The 22,416-nt window shown below is 40.1% G+C and overlaps 1 protein-coding gene across 2 annotated transcripts; it reads right to left on the reverse strand.

Moving 5' to 3' along the window:
* Window positions 1–17,676: 17,676 nt before the first annotated feature.
* Window positions 17,677–22,009, reverse strand: OSTC (oligosaccharyltransferase complex non-catalytic subunit). 2 transcript variants are annotated; one of them, XM_074903975.1, is made up of 4 exons: window positions 21,779–22,009; window positions 21,451–21,544; window positions 19,661–19,858; window positions 17,677–18,315 (listed from the first exon to the last, which is right to left on the reverse strand). In XM_074903975.1, exons 1-4 carry the CDS (start codon window positions 21,915–21,917, stop codon window positions 18,297–18,299), a joined length of 450 nt encoding a protein of 149 aa, XP_074760076.1. In that variant the 5' UTR covers window positions 21,918–22,009; the 3' UTR covers window positions 17,677–18,296. The 2 variants fall into 2 exon arrangements, with proteins under 2 accessions (XP_074760076.1, XP_074760077.1); XM_074903976.1 differs by lacking the exon at window positions 19,661–19,858.
* Window positions 22,010–22,416: the final 407 nt, after the last annotated feature.

Genomic DNA, 22,416 nt, shown 5'->3' on the forward strand with positions numbered 1-22,416 from the left:
ACTGACTGTTGACTAAAATATGCAGTGTAATCATTGGCTAATGTCAATCTCTGTATTACACTGGCAAAGCACTATCACTGCTTTGGTCATGGATGCCAAAATAAAAAGAAAAGATAATTGTGCTTTTATAGGCTGGCATGGTATATACACATACAAATGTCATGGTTTACTGAATTATATCACTTGCATAGTGTCTGTATGTTCCTTGGAAGCCAAATTCAGTAATGTTTGTACTTCATTAGATTGGATGTACATTAGAAGGAGATAAACTTTAAAGCACTTAAAAGAGAATACTGTAATTTGGTTCAGATTATCCAAAACAGTTAAACAGCCTGGTTTTAAGACAGGGAAGCTTCATTCACTCTTTATTCAGAATCATAGCAGATCTTCTACAACAATACCCAGGAATTTTCCCAGATACATAGGAACATATTAGTAGCAGCAGGACACTACACTATTTCCAGGTACTAGAATGTACATATCAGGAGAGTAAAAGTCCATGGCTTGCCTGCCTAAAAAGAATCAAATAAATTGTTCCAAGCAATACAAGGCAGAGGTACATCAACAGCCTTTATGCAGGAACAAACTGACAATAAAATTTCTGATCAAAACAGTTCCAAAACCATGCAACCAGTTCCAGGGCCATGGAGGCATATGAGACTGAGATGTGGTGAGAAGGAGTGACTACAAAAATCCTATTCTGTGTGGAACTCTTTGAGTAAGAGACCCATACCTCTAGCTGCCTTATTCCAAATTACTAGGCTGGAACTCCACTGAGTCTGTTTAATTAATAGATTTTGCTTCAGAACTGTTTTATCAAATCAAACACATTTGTTTGAACTATTAGTTTCAATGTTTTTGACTAGATTTTGCAAGACCAGTGTACATAAGAGAGAAAAACTTAAATACAGAGGCTGACCTTTTCACTCTGCAAGCAGAGGTTTCAACAAAGTCATGTCTGATTAGAGATTTCAGAAGATTTCAAAAGTTTAGAAAGCCTTGGAGGTATTTGTGAAACAGAACCTGGGTTTTTTATGGCTTGTTCCAATGTTGACATGCACTGAGAGGCAGAGCAGGACCTGGCACTCCAGCTAATCCAGCACCCTGTGCTGACTCAGAAGCACAGCTGGAGACTAATAGGACTCTGGCTTACAAAGACTAACAATTGATAGAGTCTTTTGGCCAACCTCCTTACTTTGGTGTCTTCTATTTTCTTGCCAAACATAAAGTGAGACTTTCTAGCTAACCTTATTACTGCTGCATTACTATCTATACCTGCATTATTTATTTCCAATAAAATCTTCAGTAGTAGTGTAAATCTCACAGCTAGAATCTTTCTCCTATGCTTGTGTCAGACAACAGTACTGTTTTATACAGAATTTTGCAGATGATGCAGTAGAGGAGACACCCAGGAATCAAAGATGGCACCACGGGGGTTTCACTCGCAATGAACTATGTTCCACTTAGAGGTTTCCTGAACACCAAAGAATATAGACTGAAGATAGTCCCTCAAAGACCTGCTTTCTGGCATGCAGTAAATGAAAAGGAAACGTGCAGTAGTTTAACCAAAATGATATTCAAATAGATTAAGACTTATCAGAAAGAGACCTTTATAATTTCTATAGTCAATTTTTCTCTGAGTGCAAACTGTTGAACACTGATTCAACCCAAAAGACCACAAAATACTGTTATCCAAAGTGTAGCATTTCCAAAATGTTCATGCAAGTTCCAGAGTCTCTCCTGCTGCCAAAGCAATTTAAATTTAATGCACTAACTTTATTTAAAAATATCTCTCCACTTTGGAGAGGAGTTTGGAGCCAGCTGCCCTCCTTCTCAGCATATGTAAGTGATAATGGCAGGTGAATATGTACTATACAGTAGCTTCATATTTCTCCCATTAGGATCCATGTCACTTTCTATTTTTGAGAGCTGACTGAGTGTTTACTAGGTTACGCTTCATCCCCCTCCTTCCCCTGTACTGTAACCTTGTAACTCAAGATGCTGGTGGCAGTATTGGGTTTGCAGTGCTCTGACCTTTTGTCCCTCTACTTGAAGTTGACTGGTTTTATCCCGTGATGGCTGCCGGTTGGGTTACACTGATAACCTTTCATGACATGCCTGGTGAACTTCCCAGCAGAAAAAGGAAAGGACCATGGCTTACCTCAACTCAAATAGCAGCAGTTCAGAGTTGGGTCCCTGTTAGGCTGGGATGGTGTTAGGTTCTGAAATTGCCCTGGATACACATGGGACCATGAAGGGACTTACCATTACCAGCCTTCAGGTGACTGATCCCCAGGTGATCCAGGGACTGAATTCACATTCTAGACTCTTTCTCCATCCTTATACGGGCAAAACACTCAGTGAACTTCTTAGGTATTTTGCCCAGTAAAGACAGAAGAATCAAGCCACTTGTGGAATCCATCACATATATTTAACAAGAAAAAGCAATTGCTTACCCATTATGCCACCATACATCACCCTACACACACACCCAACCCCCAAAAGATATCCAGAGAAGGAATGACATGACAAATGGGAAGACATTTGAATTATTTTGTCATTGCCATCTGGAAGGTCTCCACCTAAACCTGATGAGATTTTTACTTATGTGCCCAGTGGATCAAACTGGAACAAAATCACTGACTGGCAGTATTTGGTGGTCTGGTTTCCAGAATAAAAAAGACATGGTGGAAGTTGGACAGTTGCTGCTATTTGTTAGTAAGGCTCTGGGCTTTTTTGTTTATTTGAAATCTTTCAGCCTATCTAAAAGTAAAATGACAGATTTGCACCCTTTCTTCTGATTTCTGATGTGTGATTGAATTAATGTTTCTATATCCCATTCATTTCACTTCCAAAAGCTTTTATTTTCTATTTCAATTTTCTGTGACTATCCCGATATGGAATATTAAACTTTGTGTTCCTTTTTATATGCAATAACTCATGGGGATGAACATAGAAAAAGAAAGTTCCTATCAACTAGCTAAAAAAAAATCATTATTTCAAATCTCCTGTTCGCACAGCATTTGAGTTAATTTTGGCTTTGATATACTGTAAAACTATGCCTTATTGAATAGCTAGTTGCTGATCAAAAGGAGAGTTCCACCTCCTCTGACCCCTGGCTGCCACTTCCCAGCCTTCCCCTCAGCCAGCATGGGTACTCATCTGATACTATAGAGAACCAGGTCAGGAAGCTTAGCTGGCAGAAAATTAATCACTCTTTTTTCACAGTTTTTTGCTGGTTTGGTTTGAACAAACTCACTGAGGGTTCAGAAAAATGCAGAATTAAACTAAAAAAACCCAGAACACTGTTAGATTGGCTCAAACATTTTCTGAAGCTTTACTTTTACCATTTGCCAAAAGTAGAATTTCATCTGTTATGACTAGAAAACCTTCTATCTTGCCACTTTTTCAGACTGTGGTCTCTTAAGTTGCCCCCCGATTTTGACCGTTCTGTAAAGCTCAGTGGACAAGACTTGGCTTCCCTCTAGCACATATCTCCATACCTTGCTTCCCCTCTGCCTCCAAAACACATTCAATTATAGTCAAGGCAACACAAATTTTGAAAGCTTTTATATGTAATTTACTAAGAAGCAAAACAGACTTATTTTGCCTTCCAGGTATTTTAATGAGTTGCTAGTACTTTACCCAAGCAACATTCTTTAGTTTTAATCATTAGCCTTCTTTTCTATTCAGCCTTTCTTTGAGGAATTAAAGTCCTTTTTCATAAATCCATAGCCTTTCAGTGTACTTGAAGTACAACCGTTATTTTCCCTACATGCCATAGTCATAATATTTTATAGCACTTCGTTTTTATTTTTTAATGTGGATGCACAGAGAGTTTATATTTATTCACAGAGAAGACTCATTAGCTTTGATTAAGTATTCCTGAGAGTAACTGCTGACCATGCTAATATCTCCAAAGACCAAAATATACTCTTTTCCAAATCACTAGAAAATAGACAGCAACAGGGGAAGCACACTGATGGGACCTTGCTGATCTATGCTAGTTTACAAGTTGAGCAGTCATACCTAGGGTTGTTGTAAGAGCTAATAGACCTTTACATTGAATCCTTGGTTTGTCTGCCTGACCTGCCAGTTAACTGGGGGTTAACAGTTAATGCATTTCCCAACAGTGTTCTGTGATAAAGGAACATGCTCATGGTTTCATAATGCATATTTCATTGCAAGTGCTGTCTCCATCAGTTAAAAGTCTGTCTTTCCCTATTTACAACAGGGTTATAAAGCTCCACTGATTTTCATGCTTTGAAAAACAGTACCTAATATATTGTACAAATTCCAAGCCTTTTACCCATGTATGTAACTTCTTTAGAGCTCAAAGTATCATCCTTGATAACAATGAGAAATGCTGGCCTGGCTCTTACATGTTTGATAAGTGTGCACAAAACAGCTGAGTGAATTAACAAACCAAGGGCAAAAGACAAAGATCATGCATGGGATTAAGATAGACAGTGATCCTCCCTGAAACATGCTACTTGATCATTTCATTTTGAAAGGGCAATATGACTTTGAAGCCCTAACAGTATTTTCAGTAGATTTGAAAAGTAAAGATGACAGATGTCCCACTAGCTCACTATCTACTGTCACAGCAAATATAGTTTTCTTGTCACCACCTACAAATCCCAGGATATGACTGCCTTTCCTCCCTCTCTCCTTCCCTCTCGTTTATCCCTCCATGTCTAAATCCACATTTCCTCACTCCACCTGCTCTGCCAGAGCTCCCGTCAGCTTCTCCCACAATTGCTGCCACCAAGTCCCTTATGAGCAGCAAGTTTTCTGAGCTCATCCGCAAAGTCCCTATCCTTCTTTTAATGGCTTATTAATTCAAGCAACTGAACATCCCTCATCTTTTTATAAAGTAAAAGAAGGAAAGAATGAGTTTCTCAGATAAATCCCAAGATGAATGATGTTGCAGAGAAAACACATTTGGTCAGGATTTCGCTGACACGCACTGCTGATTTTTATTGGTATCAGTGGGAATCTGCATAAGCATCAAAATTCTCTTGCAAAGTTTAGAACAGGGCAAGGAGATAACAACAACAAAATGAAGCTCATAAAAAAATAGAAGAAAATTATTATAACACTGACAGAGGTCATTCTGTGAACAGTCAGCATATTTTTGTATTGGACCTAAATTTTTCTTCCTACTGCTCTGGCCAGGAGGACTTTTCATACAGAGGCACTACATCTGGCCTGAAAACATTCTCCAGGCTCCACCAATGATGTTCTTTCCCCCTGTCAGGGTCCTCTAGACTTTAAGGTACAACTTTCCAAGACTCCCCCACAGTCTATACATGCTCTTGCCAGAACTCCACCTTCCTACTTCCTTACACCCAATTTGTCAAAAGGAAATTCTCAACCTCAATCACTTTACCCACAAATGAAATGAAAGATACAAGCTGTGTCTGCACAGCACAATGATCTAGGTATCACTGAGTGACTTATTTTCAGGCCTTGAAGCCTCACAGTACGGTGAACACTAGCACCTAAACTGATACCAAGTAAGTTCTTACATCTCTGTGGCACCAAACTAACGCAGCTGTGCTGCTTCCAGCATCCCAGCTACCATCTCTGCATGGCCCTGTCTTGTGGCATGCGGATAATCTATGTCACCATCGAACTGGTAGCTCTGCACCATGTGAGACATACCTATCATTGCTGCTCCATGCATCTGAAACACGACAGCAGGACTCCATCTCAGTTGCCTAACTCCTGAGAGTCTTTGGCATTTTCAACAGCAATACAGTGTGCATTTCTCTTCAAGAATCACCTCTAGTTACTGACTCTCCTTGCTGAAAAGAACTTTCTTTTGAAGGAGCAGAAGGTAAATATCTTTGTCTCCTCCTGCCCTTCCCCTGGGATTTTATCATTCTCCTGTCTTCTCTGTTAGTTACAGCAGATAAGACTGGTTCAGCCAGTCAGAAGACCTTTTTGCTCATGAAGCTACAGTTCTGCTTCTCTCCTATATTGCATGTCCTCTTTTGACTCAGGAGAAAAATATGTTTTAGTGCCTGAAATGGCTGACTAAATATTTCAGTAATTAGGTTATCATCTGCCTTCCTGCATATGTGTAATCCTTTTAGAACTAGACAAACCCTTTGCACCTACAATATCAACAGTCACATAGACAACTGCTATGTACAGAAGCTATTAAAAATAACCCACATCCTCTGCTGTCCTGGTGGTCACTCTTGGGCTTTACTAAGGGTGAATTGTAATCATATGAAAGATCTTGGATCAAGATAGTACATTTCCCATGTCTTTCCTTTCATCAGCAAAAAAAAAGTACTGCATTAATAAGAAAAGTCAAACCCATATATCCTTGTAGTCATCAAATAAGAGTAATGCAATTGTATTTCTCAGACTGTCTGGCTTTAAAAGAAGTCTGTGTTCACAAGGCACAAAATACACAACTTTCACAAATACCAACACTCCACCCAGAAGCAATTCCCACTAGGGCATTTTTCCACAGGTCCCTAGAAGGTAATATATCTAAGTAAAATGCGAAGCAGTGAGGGTCCAGGAGAAAATCAGAAAAGGAGAAATCCTCCCAAGATGCAAAACCAGGTAAGAATTAAACTTGGCAGATATTTCTCAAGGTGATAAGAAAATATGTCAAATATACAATGCAAGTGACTCTGAAATGTGTCAGAAACAATCTTCTGGCAGCAACCAAAAAGTTTCAATTCCACTGTGTATGCAAGTCCATCTGAGACTTCAGGTTGGGGGAGTGGAGGGGGCAGTAGCTCTGGAGGAAGAGCTCTCTAATTACCAGACTCCTCTTCCCTCCCTACCCAGTCTACTGTGAGCTCAGCAATGCCATCCGTGAGTTTGCATAGCCAGCACAATGAAACCCAAGGTGAGTTTACTCCTCTAAGCATTACCACAGAACAAGCAATGACCATATATTTTTAATAATAGTAACTTCAAAAAGTATACTCTGTAATCAATAAGAAAATACAAATCTGAAATGGGAATCATCAAAGGCCACTAGTGTCAGAGGTTATGTGGGGTCAATTAGGATGGAGCTGCCTTAAATCTCATATGTGAACCCACAGTGTGCGCCTTAGGACCAAAGGATGTTTACTTCAGTTCAGATATAGCACAAAGCTGCCTATAATGTCTCTTCCAAGCCCCCACTATGAGACAAGTAAACATGTGCAGTCCAAAGGAGTCTCAGTGACAAAAAACCTTTAATAAAATGTTTTACAAACATGTTATATTATGGCTAAGCAGGCATGAGTTACAACAACCTCTCTTCATCCACTAATACGTAATCTACATTCAATTCCATTTAAAAAAATGAACAAAAAAGAATACAGGAGACTTTCCAGGCAGATATAATTTGTTCTGAATTTATTAGGGCAACACAGCAAGTCGTAGATCACCACCTGTATTTCAGAGCACAAATATGGTTCCACTGTGTGCACCAGGGAAGTCTATAAACACTCATACAATAGGAAAACTTCAAATGACATCTCCAATCCTTGGGCAAATGTGCTATATTTCTAGATGCCAGACACAGCTGGCCACATATGTAAGTGGGCAAAACCAAAACCCTGGACTCATGTGCATTCATATTATAAAGCTTGTATCTCAGTCAGGAACATAGCTTTGGACTGTAGACTAAATCAATCTGTAATGAATGACTGGTCTTTCTAACCCTGTGGGACATTTTTTGTTTAGGGATGTTTTCCTCAGCCTAGGAAGTGAAAGAATCATCAATAATAACTGAATATCCTGCCTCCCCTGCAATTTAATTCCTGCAATTTGTCCTTGTCCTCACAATTTCTGATGGGACAGGACTCAGAAAGGATAAACGTATGTGTCCGACTGCAATGAAGCTGCTGTAACTTCATTGCCATGTGGCTGTTTGCCTTGGCCTATGCAGACCTTGCCTCTGCCTGTGGCATCAGCACAAAGTATAATAAAGTAACGTGCTTTGTCTCCCAGATTATCTCCTCATGGTCTGTGTGTTATTACACTAGTCTGCCCAACCAAGACCATACAGCTGAGGAGAAAAGTCTCTTCCTAAGTGAGAGGATGTGACTGTGTGGGGACAGTGAGTGAGGTTATCTCGGGACAGGCAGCAGACCAAAAAACAGATTGCGTCAGCATGGGAAAGGATTGGGCAGGAGCAGAGGGTGTGTCAGAGAATGCTCCCAGGCAGAGAAAAGCTCAGAATAAACAGGGACAAAGTCACTGGCTGGGGTTTGAATAAAGGCCTTGGAAATCCAAAGAACTGGGCCATGCTAATGAGGACACTGGCACTTCCCTGTGAGCAGAAAACTGGGGAGGGTGAAGGGAAAGGAACAGAAAGCCAGACATGGAAAACTGTGGAAGAGTTGCAAAGAGAGCTTTAGAAAGGGAGTAATCTGAAACCTCAGTCTGACAGAGATAAACCAGTGCAGTTGGTCAGGAATTTGGTGGAAGGGTTTCTCGTGATAAAATTTAATTAATGCAAAATCTACTATGGGTGTAACCAAAGCACCAAGGAGTCCTTTACATGGACAAGGTGTGGTGGAAACAGAGGCTGCCCTTGCCCCAGGGAGTTTACAAATTATACTTGGGTGAGATGCAGCAGATGGCTGCAAATGGATGGGGAGCAGGAGGAGATGGAGAGACACCATCTGGCTGGTCTTGGTGCTGGAGCTGAACTCTGTTTCTCTAATGTTGGAGGCACCATACGATTGGAGGCAGTTTTAAAGGAGGGTGTGCTTGGAAAAGAACAATGTGATGTTTCAGCAGAAGTTTATGGGCACAAGCAAAAGGGCTAACAGATGTAGAAATATGACAGGGCTCCTTTGAAAATTTATCAAGGAAGAAAGTTTAGCACAATGGACTAATTGGAGAGAGCTCGGAGTAACCATTTCAATAATATATGAGAAGTAAAAGACGGTGAAGGAGACACCAGGAATGATCTTGCAGTGAAACAGTCTACACTGCAGGAAATGGAAGAGACAGGGCTTGGCAACAAACTAGTAAGCAGGAGGGGAAGTACTGTGCTTAAAGTTTCAATAAAATGCTGTTGCAAATTTATTTTTTTATGTAGAATGACAAAAGCATTTAAAATGTCATTGTTACCCTGAAAATACTAGAATAAAAATAATTATTGTATAACCTCTAGTGAATGCTTGCTGCTGAACTGACAGTGCCTAACGCTGTTAGTAGGATGCAGAACTGACAATTAGATCTAAATTTTATTCCTAGCCCTCCTATTTAGCTGCTACATAACTTTAAGCTAGTCACTTTACTGTCTCAACAGCCCATCTGTAGAAGAGGCATAAAAACAGCCATCTGTGTGACAGACATTAATGCTCTGAAATGCTCAGATGCAGGCATCTGTAAAGGATGTTGAAAGGGGTCTTTTCTACAGGCACTGATGCACACATTCTTCCTCCTATTTTCATTTATCTTCCTTTCACTGCTGAAGAGACATCTACAGGAATTATTTGTAATAAGCTGTCATTTAAATTTCTATCCAAGCAAAACAAGAGACTTTCATTGCTTTAAAATACACTAGGGTGAAATTCCTACTAACTTAGGTAAATGCATCCTATAGATTACAGTATTTTATGGGGGCTGTATCAACCCTTCTTCACATTATGCTTCAAGACAGATGACAGCAGGGAGAGCTCCAGGTTTTGGTGGGAATTTCTGTAAAAAGTTTGTGGTAGTAAACTCACCCTAATTTATAACCACGCACACAGAAATCCTGGTGGAGTCCACATGGCTTTCTGTACCTCTGCAATCTGTGTTCTGACTTTTAATTCTCATTTATGGACATCAGTTATAATTCCAATACTAAGTAGTTCTTATCCCTACACTTACTGTATTTTAACCATTAAAATTGTCAGTTCCCTTTAGCCATTTAATTCCTTCCCCACCATCAGACATACAGTGGGTGTTCAATCAAAAGACTGAGGCTTTATTTCTTTATCTCTCTATGTAAACACTGCAATTTTGAGTAATTCATACAACTGTAACACTCCAGATTTTTTCCCTTTTATGACCTATGTATAAATTCAGCATATATATATATATTATATATACACACACACACACTCTGAATTCCTAAAATTGACCTGGTCTGTATAAAGTGTTTTGAAACTTTTGGCTGGATGGTGCCACAGAAGTGCAAGTTGTTATCCTCTTGTAATTCTTTGAAGTCCTGGAGTTTCAATTGGAAAATTAAGTGAAACAACTGTATAGAAAAGTCTTTCACATACTTATACTTCAGCAACAAGAAAAATGGATCAAAACATACTCACCACTGTAATATTTCATGTACATGTCCATGTACAAAGCAGTATGAGATTTCAGTATTCTACTTTTAAAATCAGACTCTTTCCCAGAGTGAATAGCGTTGCAGGGACTGCCATCCAGTGGTGAACCTAGGGTTTAACAGATGATTGAAACTGCAGATATGTAAAATTAAAAGGTGTAAAGGCTGAAAAAGATTAAGAGTAGTAGCTAATAACGATGTTGGAACTACTAATTGTAGAAAGAATTTCTTTAGTCAGCTTCAGATATTATTTACAATTATTAAGTAAAGGACATTTATTTTCCAAATGTAGCTACACAAAGGCAGTACTTTGTACTGACCATCCAAAGTAGGTAAAAGGAGGCTTGTTCAGTCACAGTCTAGTAAACAAACTGCAGTTAATCACAACTCTTAGACATATCCGAGATAGCTCAAGCCTGATTTCACTCTTTGCACCTGTCTGTCTCCATTAACTTCAATTAAGTATAGCCTGGGTTTATCCAGGTTGGATGAAACAAGAAAATATTTAAGGTCACTATGTATTTCTACTGCCTTTTAAAACATTAGAGGGAAAAAATTTCCTCATAGATCTAAAATTATTTCTGCTTAGGCTATGAAACCAAATGATGATTTAAATTAATTTTAATGATTTTGTTAAGTAGCAGTGGTTTAAAGCATTGTGTGCCTTTTCTACCTTTAAAAAAGGTCTGATGGAACATTCCATTTTCCTGGTTTTATCAGCTTTCATATTTATTGCCTTGTCTACTGTGTATATGAATCTTGGTATTTGTGACAGACTCTTCTTAGTTTGTTCCTTTGTGTACAGACCATATGTTGTCTATGCTCATAAAACACTCGGTAATTGTATATGCAGAAAAAAAATAAGAGTTACTCACTAAGAAACTTAAGAACTTTCAGGTTATCCCTGCAGAGGTGTTTTTAAATCCAGCCCCAGGAAACAATTGCCTCCTTTTCTTAGAGTTCTGATGAAACTTTGGCAGAATTCTCAGATATATTTGGCCATTAACTTCTATTGATTTAAACAAAAATTATGTACTTGAATTCCATGAGGATCTTGGCTTGACTGCTATTGATGTAGATTTTGGATACAGGAGTGCCTTAGTTGGCTCCCTAGTGTAATGTTCGGGGATGCAGTAGGATTTTTATTGTTTTCAGGATGAGTCATGCAGGCAGCAGCACAACAGATGGTGCGGAGTGTAGAACAATAAAGACAAAGATATAAGACAGCTAAGAGAAAACTGGAACAGTCAAAGAAACAACCAGAGGATGAGAGAGGCTGAAAGGATGAGACAAGCCAAGATGTTGAGCTTTGCCACAGATAGCAGGAGCTAATGAAGTGTGGAATAAGTACAGGGTAAAGTAGCCCGGACAGCGGTCAGCAGGGAAAACTAAAGGACCTTTAGTCAGAGCAGAAGGAACAGAGGTAGGAAAGCCAAGAGGAGAAAGGCTGACTGACAGTCGAGTGGTTGGTAGGGCTAAGTGATGGATTTCGGTGTGATTAAAAAAAAAGTGCCAGAGGAGGAGCAATAAGGAAGTGGAAGAACTGATAAATAATACCCTTTGATGGCAGAAATACAATAGCAGTTAGAAAGAGAGCAATCAAAACCAGCAGTGGTGTCCTAAAACTCGGAAGTCTAGAATGACAGCAAAGAAACAATGGATGGCAGCTGCTGAAAGCCAATGGTATAAATCCCTTAAAAGTAGCTCAGGCCAGCAGCAGGCCAGCAAAAGGAGATGAAACACAGTAGTTCAGAGCTGGTTTAACAACCAACTATAGCAGAGAGAGGCAGACACACTTGGGTAAAACATGAAAGAAGTTGAATTCCACAGGTTAGTGAAGCACAGTGCCTGAAAGGAGGGATCTGGAGAAGTACATGAAATTGAAAAATGTATTAGTGTCTTACTGCTGCTCCAGCTCAGAGAAGGCAGAAATGGAGAGTAAGCTCCATCAGCAAAATACTTCCTAGAAATATCACAGGGTCCCTCCATCCACTCATTGTCCTGTTCTAATACGGCAGCTCTACTGACAGACACCCTAACTGTAACACATTTTAGGTGAAACACTAACATGGAAGTTAGGGAAGGAAAAGGTCTTAAACATTCATTCATACATTTATATTTTCCTTACCCCCACAAGCTAATTCATTTTCTGTTCTGACAGTAGGCAGTTAATGGAGATGCTTTCTGCTGTCATATCTAGGTCATATAACTACTTGATTTTTTCAGACTTTACTGAAGCCAGCAGGATTCTGTCCTACCACTACACCACGGGGATATTTTTAAAGGACAGATTTAGTTATCTACAAAGACCTTTCCATAACTGTTTTTAAATACAGAGAGCATCAGTGTTTGGAAGGTCAAAAGTTTTTTCTCATCCCCAGAATAATAAAGATGGGCAACTGCTGGAAGACACCTCAAGAAGTCAATCATTCACCCTAAAACAAGGCCAGATGAATCTGCAGATTTTAACAGACATTTGTCTAGCCTGTTCTTAAAGCTGCACACAGCAGCCATGGACCATCTAGTCCAGTAGTCATCTATTTTACCCTCAAAAATATTTTTTTAGTATTATCCCACTCTTTCTTGCTGCTATTAAAGCTATGTCTACTACTGACACAGAAATTAAATTACTCCTTTCCTTTTCACACTTACTTTTATGCCTCATATACTTTGTAGTTAAAAGTTTTGCAGATATCTCAGTATGCTGTTGTATTGCTGCACAAAAGGCAAACACTGCTCTTCAGCTTGCAGTCAGCAGAACCCAAGGACTTACCCTGAGGAATCCTGCATTTTGTCAGTTATTTTGCTTGAGTAGCACTCTTATTTTGCACTTTTTTCCTAGAAAGAATATTTAGGGCACTCAATTTGTGAAGACCACTGTGTATCCCAATTCTGCCCTCCCAGCAGTCTCTGTGTTTTATGATTTCTGCTGATTTAGTAAAGTACTCCCTACTCGATCCAGGTCACTGGGTGTCGAATAAAACGAGCCATAGGACAGACCTCAAAAATTAAATATCTTTCCACTTTGATAAAAGGACATCAACTAATCAGTAAACACTCTCTGAAAATGGTTTTCAGAGTACTTTGGCATCCAGCTTATAGTTGTTTCGGTTAAGCCAAGTTTTCATAACGTGCAAGACAGTATCAAAAGCTACGGCCTAAACATCTGCTTTCCTTCTATCTGTGGGGCCCATAACTCTCATTATGGCTTCTTCTTCATATGACTTATTCTTTAAAAATCCAAGTCAGCTACTCATCTTTTTGCCATTTTTTCCAGGTGCTTAAAATGCTTCCCCTGCCCCTCAAAACTTTTTCTTCAGACTGAAGGTAAGCTTTTTTTTTTTTATTATTCCCCATCCCTCACACTCTCCATCTGCATTTAAAGACAGATGAGGTACTGGAAGGCTGAATATAGTGAACATATTACCTATCATCCAGGAGATGTCAGGAATAGCTACAAGTACTGAAATTGTTTCAGCCTGTCTACTAAGTAACATAGAAAAAAGGTTAACTTTCAGGGTTTACTCTAGAATAACACAATCACTCTCTCAAAATTTTTCTTTCCCTGTTTTCAGCTAAAAGAGTACAATAACCACTGACAACAAAGGGATACCAGTCCACACCCCAACATTGATTTTTGTGGTGAAAACTGATACAAAAAAGAAGGAAATTACAAATGTCAGTCTTTCACATGCATAAGGCAGTAGATGATACCATATTGATCTGATTTACTCACAGCTAAGTATTATTTCTTGCAACCTGCAGGTAGAACACTCTAAGAGATTTGACATTTTTAGAACCCATATGGGATAGTTACTCCGTCTTATACCCAAAGAACATTAGTAACTAAACTGGTATCATTAAACAGGAGCTCAGCAAGTTGCTTTATAGTTTCAAGATACTAGATATCAGAATGCAGAACTTCGCATCTATGTGGTGCAAGTCAGACATGCCTGACTCACATTATAGTGCCACAGCTGTCACTCTGAAACAAGCCCATGGTCTGTCCTGATCTTGGCTGGCAGCTATCCATGTCAAACAAAAAGGACACCAGCATAATTAGTTGTTACCAAAGAAACCAAATCACCTAGAAGCTCTCATATTCCTAGTAGCCACTTCTCATGAAACACTACCCTTTAAGAAGAGTTTGATACATTAGTTTATTTTTTGCTGTTACTAAAACCCAGATTTATCCAGATTTCTTCAATCATCAGTATAGCTGGAAGGCCTCAATGCAACTGCAGAGCATTAAAAAATGTTACCCTTCTGAGATACTTACAATTGTTCCAGTTCCTTTCTTGTAATGGTTTCAAGGCTCTTTAACCGTGTTCTGAAAGAAAAATATCCTAAAGTAAGTTCAAAGTTGAGAAGCAGTAATTAGAAATTCTAAAAGTAGGCCAGAGCTACTGCTGCAACCCTTTTTGTGAAGAAAACTGTAATGCCAAAGGAAAAACACAATCACATTCACAAATGTACAATATCAATTACATTGTCACAGACATTGTTATGCTGTAGGAAAACATTGTCCATCATATGCAGCATTTTCATGCATGTCAGGAAAATAAATGAGAATTGCCGTCTTCCCTATACTCACACATTTGCTCCCTCTATTGGGAGCAGCAGAAGAAATTTAAGATTTTCTCAGCTTCTAAGACTGTAACTCTTTAATATCTAGTGCTTCCTAATTCTTATATTAAGAACATATATTTACACATTTCTCAGCACAAAAAGGACATTGAATTACTCAAGCATGTTCAGAGAAGGGCAACGAAGCTGGTGCAGGGTCTGGAGCACAGGTCGTACAGGGAGCGGCTGAGGGAACTGGGGGTGTTTAGTCTGGAGAAGAGGAGGCTGAGGGGAGACCTCATCGCCCTCTACAGCTCCCTGAAAGGAGGGTGCAGAGAGCTGGGGATGAGCCTCTTTAACCAAGAAACAAGCAATAGGACAAGAGGGAATGGCCTCAAGCTGTGCCAGGGAAGGTTTAGACTGGATATTAGGAAGCATTTCTTTACAGAAGGGGTTGTTGGGCATTGGAATGTGCTGCCCAGGGAGGTGGTGGAGTCCCTATCGCTGGAGGTGTTTAAGAGTCGGGTTGACACAGCGCTGAGGGATATGGTGTAGTTGGGAACTGTCAGTGCTGGGTTAATGGTTGGACTGGATGATCTTCAAGGTCTTTTCCAACCTAGATGATTCTGTAATTCTGTGTCCCATGGGAGGTTTAGATTGGATATTAGGAAAAATTTCTTCACTGAAAGGGTTACCAAGCATTGGAACAGGCTATCCAGGGAAGTGGTTGAGTCACCATCCCTGAAGGTATTTAAAAGATGAGTAGATGTGGTGCTTAGGGATATGGTCTAGTGGTGGATTTGGCAGTGTCAGATTTTGGACTTGATGATTTTAAAGGTCTTTTCCAATCTAAATGATGCTATGACTCTGTTAGTATTCCACAACTTGCAGAAGTCTGGAAAAAGTATTGGGGGATAAGAAGGAAAACGTCTAGTCTTTTTTATCTAGAGGTATTTTTCTGCTTAACTCAAATATAAGACCACTTGGATTGTTAAGGGTTCATATATGTATATACTAACTTTCTAAAGCTACACAGGTTATATATCTCTTCCTGACTATATTGACTAGGCATCATCACTCAGTGATTATACTGAAGCCTACAGAGGAGCCATGGATTCAGTATTTTCTCCAGCAAGAGTGCCAGAAAATCAAGACCTCTACACTTCAGACTGACTCTTTTTGTTGCATTTGGAAGCAGGCCAAACTTCTGGTTTGAATCATGGAAAGATGTGTTCCTATAAGCTCTGCTTTACCTTTATCACAGTGTTTCAATTTTGGTTTTAATTGTCCACCCCACAATCTAGTTCAGTTCACCCTAGAAGATATGAGCTGAGCACCACAGATGGATATTGCCACTCGTTATAGGAAATTTCCTTTCAGTCACAGAAATATTCCTATTATTATCCTAAACCCATAAAGGAGAGGCCACCTGCTGTTACCTATAAAGAACAGCAAACATTTACAGAAAATACCAGCCTTTCTTTAACTGAAAATGGGATTCCTATAAAGCACAGCAATACCCCTTCTTTGCAGTTTGACACTGCTCAGTAGAAATTTTTCCCCGAGTGACCAAGCACCTCCAACCCACATCCAAAAAGAACCAATCTCCAGTTGTGCATTTTGACATCTTCCTACCTAGCACATTCCTAATTTCTGGGTAGTCATTTTCCTGGTTCTCTCTGTGCCTCATGCTTTGGCAGAGGATCATACCAAATCTAATTCATAGCCAAAGAAATATAAGGGATTTTTAAATCTTGTTTGTTGCAAAGTTATCTTACTTTTACTCTCCCCAAACTATCTTCTACCTTACAATTACAAGAGTCTGCTTTATTTATTCCATGTCACCTAGCATGTAAATCAAATTCATTTCATAGACCATAAGCATTCAACTATGCCATTAAAACCACTGTTTAAGAGCATGCTCGTTTAGAATAATCTTGGAGGCTGAAGCTGAACTGCAGTGGGACAAATACTGAAGTGGAGGGATCTTTATTATCCCCAGTGAAGTGACTTTCTGGTTTGACTTCCCTCTCAGATGTATTAAAAACTTGGATTAAGTATCCAGTTATTTAGTTACATAATATCAATACTCCCCCTTGAAGGTAAGCATATGTCTCACCAAAAACAGAGTGACCAAAAGATAACCACTTTGAAAAGACTGGAAACTATGCAGTTATGAGCCTCATGAAACAGCTTAAGCTACCTTAAATCTTAATGAAAAACATGTAAGATGAGCAAATGCCAAAGTCCCATTGTATGTAAGAATGAGGGAGTGGAAGTGACATATCCAGAGGGCAGATGATTAATAGCTACCTCAAAAATTTGATTAAGTATGTGAACAGTAATACCTCACAATGACAGGAATAAACATTTCTCTCACTGATAATTATACAGATGAAAATAGTGCTTCAAACACATATGGCTTGCAAAGAACATTTATGGAGATTTAGAGGGATTTTTCCTTCCCCCAGACTGCAATACACGCTACTTCAGTGAAACGTGAGAGTAACATTCAGTCTTTTAAAATGAAGACAAAATAAGTTGGAGCCTTGCCTCTCACACAAAAAGCAGCAGCTTCAAAAGTAAGTTTTCTTGGCTACTGATAACAGTATGTCATTTGGAACCAGTACAAGTGTAGGAAAATGTAAGGTTTATTGTCCCTGATATTTAAAATAAAAAGAAATCATTATTCAATAGCGAAAAATAAAGTTGAAATTATGTGGTCATGTTATGGTATGGCCTCTCAAGCCTGGATGTAGAACAGGCCATGCACACAAGAAAGTTTCAGAAACTGAATAGAATCCAAATAATTTTGTAGAAAATAAGTTTTATTTGGCTCCTTTCATACACTTTTTCAAAAAGAAATGCACATTCATAGAGTTTGCCTTTCCTAGTGCATGTCTGGATTCGCTCACATAGAGCCATTAATATAAAGGCAAAAGGTGCCTTTAAAGTAATTTCTGACACATTGTATTTTGACTGTAAATCATCCAAAGTTACTAATTTTCTAATTATAACTTGGAAAGAAACATTCTTCGAATCACATATGTAATTTTCCCACACTGGGAAGAGGAGACAGACCTGCAACAAAGCACTGTCAAGACAATGGCTAATACTCATTTCAGGTAGAGCTGAAGATAGGTTCTCTATTTCATACTGAGTTGGGATATAAGAGAAAAACCCAGCTAGGTAACTTGGTCTTTTCAAAAGCTCTAAACCAGAAATGATAAACCATTGCTTCAAAAACACAAATCAGCCATTGGAAGTGGAGTTTGTTTGCAGAGAAAGCAGTTTCCCTAGTTGTTTCTCATGGCCAAGTCTCCTTCCTGTTGATGGTGACTATGGAATTTGTTTCTTGCTGCTGCTTCTTAAACACTTCATGACGAGGAGTAAATTCAGCTCCGGCTTCCATACATCACAAGAGGTACTAACCCATCAAGTAGCCCCTACAGGAAAAAAATTGAGAAAAAGTTAGCAAATGCAGGCAGCACTCCTCAAAAATCAAGAGACACACAGTCTTAAAACATAAATTTCAGACTGCCAAAAATTCTGCTGATCAAAGCTATTTAAAACAATAAAACCTGTCTAGGGTACAAACTGTCCTGCTTTAACTACATGCTCTTTCCTCAGCTGATTTTCTTCAATGAACACTGAAAAGTGCATTAGCCTGTTCTCAATCCACCTTCAATAACCCTTTGGAAAGGTTCTTTATTTGTACCCTTTACGCAAACTATAAGTGTTAAGATATTCAGTATAACCCAACATTTTCTGGCACTCAACACAACTCTGGTCTCTTTCTCTTCCATTTCTCTGAAGCCCTGTTTCTTTAATGAGTTTAAGAAAGAGCTGTTAAGACACACGCATACTGAATGAAATGAGAAAATATATAGCATCAATGAAGCAAGATATAGAGCAGGTCCCTATCCAGCTACCTGCTGCCAGGGAACCCATCACTTCTGTGTTATAAGACAAAATTTTTAACTACACTGAAGAAATTAAAATAAAAATATTTAAGGAAGGAGGAATGACTGTCATTTTTAAGTCAACACGTCATGGAGCTACTTCAAAAATCAACTAACAGTACCTCCAAAAAACAGGTTTCAGCTATTCTAAATGAAATAGATGGACTGAGAAATAAAGGGAGGAAGGGGAGGGAAGAATCGAAAATCCTGCAGTTGGATTTTGCATACCCTGAAAGCTCCAGATCTTTCCTACTTTTTGATCTGTGAATATAGATGTGTTAAAACATCACATATGTTGTATACTTCAATGTTACATTCATTTTTCCAGCAATAAAAAAAACCCTGAAACATCACCTTTACTTTAAGACTGCTTTGGATGTTTCTGAATACTTGTTACTGCTGTCATCAGTTCTTCTAGTTATGATCTCTCATGTACACTGTCACTATGAAGAACTCACTTGCCTTTCTTCAAGTTCTTTGACACTTGCTTTTTCCTCAAAGCCCTAACTCGTAATTACTTTTACCTGGCCAGTAAATACTCAGTCTACCCTAAAATTCATTCTAAGTCAGACTCACTAACCGTGTCTTCTGACACCTTTTTTTTTTTTTTTTTTTAAACAACAGCATAATCTTGCAGTACCTGACCCCAAAAGCATCCCACCTCATTCAAGGTAGCTTGTTCAAACAAAGTGTTGAAAAAAATGCAACTTACAGCCAAGCTGCAGATCTTTAGCATACCTCATTGTATTTTCTGTTACTCTTAAATTTAACATAGGCATGCATGAGGCACAAAAGAGAAGAAAAGCTGAAACAGTATTAAATCACTTACGGTAACTTCATCCTCATGAAAACTCTAGCCATGAAGAAGCTCAAAAGCACACTGACAAATCCAATAAAGAGCAAAAGAAACCTATTCAGCTTGGGGATATTTGGTGCATTGGATCGATCCAGAATGATGAATCCTAGGCCGCCCATTGTGAAGAGGAAGCTGGATGCAAGCCCTTCCATAATATATTGCCCATTTACTCTAAAGAAAAAAACGGAGGGAAGGGAAGAAGAGAGAGTCAAAAAAAGATTAGTTTTCAAGAAAGTATTTACATTTCAAATCCCATCTACTCAACCTGCTTTAGCTGTACAAATACACAGGATGATTAACTTTGATGGCTGACTTTCTAACAAAAAGTAGGTATGGAAATTGACGTTATGCAATTAAGGCCTTGATACATAATTTATCTCTGGGACTGACAGTCTGCAAGGTGACCAGTCAAGCATACTGGTGGTTTTATACATAATAGTGTATACTCATGGCTACCACACAAGTTCATCAGTTTTCAGAAATAACTAGTCCAAAGCAGCACCTTGTTTTACAGATGACTCAAGGCACAGAAACTTGACCACTGGGCCACTGAGCTTTCCAAGTCTTATTTCCACCCCCATGTTTAGGCAGCAGTGCCTGAATCCTCATCTCAGCACAAATCCCACTCAAAGCACTATGGCAGCGCATGAAGCATAGCTGCTAGTTCCAGCACACAGCAGGTTCTTGTCTGCAGTATGTTTTTGCTACTGTCTTACTTAAGACTGCATATATTGATTGTGAGGACCCAGCCTGAAAGTGTCCCAGCTCTCTGGCAATCCACACAGCCAGACTTCCTTCTTACAAAGCTCAGACAGAAAGAGGGGACACTGAGATGCAGAAAGAACTGCACCTGGATCATGAGACTCCTACTTCCCACAGTCACTGAACCTTTTTCCCCATCCTTGTAATTAGCAATAGTAGCAACCTCATAAAGTTGCCATGGATGAAACTACTGTGGATACCAATACAGAAAGAACATTATCATTATTGTCTCATATCCTGAAAACAATGTTGTCTCATTCCATATTGTTTTCACTGACTTGTACTAAAGTGCTATCAGCTCCCTGCAGTAGCCCGATTCATCTACACTGCAACAATCCAAGCCAGTCTGAGACATATATTACATCTAGTTCAAGTCAAAATCTGTACATGAGGCATGTCAGACCTCTGATTCAAGGAAATTTTTTGGTATTTAACAAAAACCATTTTTGTTTCCACGCACATAAAAAACATCGTTAAAAATGTAGATTTAACCTTCTTCAGACCGATTTGTTATTAAGCAGTCTCTAGCTTATTTCCAGTAATAGAAGCAAAAGGCTCAAAGACACTGTTGTTACGCATTTCTATGTTCCCCAACCTCAGACTCAAGAGTCCCTATTACACTAGAGTTTAAAAGGTCAGAACCAAAAGTTTCACAAACATTATGTATGCTACTTATGAAATATCATCAAATATGTCTGCATCCACTATAAAACTCAACTTTAATAGCAACAGTTTGGAAGAAAGACAAGTACCACCAGCTCAAAACATTTTTCTTCCCAGACTTTTCATTTCTACGTGTTTTAAAAAGACGGAGTTTTGCTATTTCCATTGATTTCAACGCGCTTTAAAAAAAAAAAAAAAATTTGCAAATCAAGGACTGATCTAGAACTGATCCAGCCTTGCACAGAGCGCTCAAAAAAAAATCAGATGCACAGCTCTGTAAGACAGGTTTATTCACCTGTGCTTAGGCACTTGCAGCACCCTTGCTCCCACCCTCCTACCTGTATGCCAAGAAGGCCACTGGCCTCTGGTGCCCATGTTCATCTGTCATCGACCCCACGCTGGGAGGTTCCACAATCACGTCATAGATAATCCCTGCGGGGAGAAAAGCAAGCATCACCTTTGACTCACAGCAGCAAACAGCGAGTACTACCCTAACACCGCAGGGACGCTCGGAGGTGGCCGGGGTTCGCGTTTTACGACCGATTTGGAGCCGGACAAGGGGTGAGCAGCAGCAGTGGCTGTGCTACGCGGGGCAGGGGCCAGCAGCCCGCCCTGCTAAGGAAGAGCTACTCCGTAAGCGGGGTCTCCCACGGGCCCCGGCCTCACCTCCGGTGATGAGGAAGTAGGACACCACCACCAGCGCGTACACGGTCATGGCCGAAGGCATGTGCACCCAGCTCGGCCGCTTCAGCTTGATGTTGGGGCACTCGAGCACGGCGAAGGGCAGGCGGTACAGCGTCTCCATGGCAGCGGCGCGGCCCAAGAGACAGCCGCGACACCGCTGGTCCCTGCCCTGCCCGGCTCGTCCCGCCGCGGCCACCCTCCGCCACCGGACACGAAGGCGGAAACGGAAACTGGCCGCCGCGTCCTGACAGGGGTAAATTAATAAATTCGTAAAAATCCAATTTAAACAAAACACCCCAAAATTACCCGCGGGTGGGAATGACAGGCTGAAGGGAAAGAGGGTTTTTTATGCGCAAAAAGATCCGGAAACGCAAACCGCCCGCCGCCGGAGGATCTATCCCAACTTCTACACCTGCCAGGACCCAGCAGCCCTGACGTGTCGGTGCTGGGTAACGGCGAGGCGCTTGGGGCGGGGCCGTGGGGCGGGGCCAAGGGCGCGGGCCCCGCCCCCGCGCTGCGCAGCCACGTGGCCGCCCCGGCGGGTCCCGCGGCCGCGGACACGCGTGTGCGCGTACGGAGAGAGAAGTGCTCGCCACCAGCCTCACTTACGGAGCGCCTCC

Source organism: Athene noctua, chromosome 4, assembly GCF_965140245.1.
Source record: "Athene noctua chromosome 4, bAthNoc1.hap1.1, whole genome shotgun sequence".
Lineage (NCBI taxonomy): Eukaryota > Metazoa > Chordata > Aves > Strigiformes > Strigidae > Athene > Athene noctua.

What these genes read in the sequence shown, in the direction of transcription:
- OSTC (XM_074903975.1), bottom strand. Translation starts at nt 21,917, where the DNA reads ATGGAGACGCTGTACCGCCTGCCCTTCGCCGTGCTCGAGTGCCCCAAC. An exon ending in CTACTTCCTCATCACCGGAG is followed by an intron (nt 21,545 to 21,778) that starts GTGAGGCCGGGG and finishes TTCTCCCCGCAG; the next exon opens with GGATTATCTATGACGTGATT. An exon ending in GTGGCCTTCTTGGCATACAG is followed by an intron (nt 19,859 to 21,450) that starts GTAGGAGGGTGG and finishes TTTTTTCTTTAG; the next exon opens with AGTAAATGGGCAATATATTA.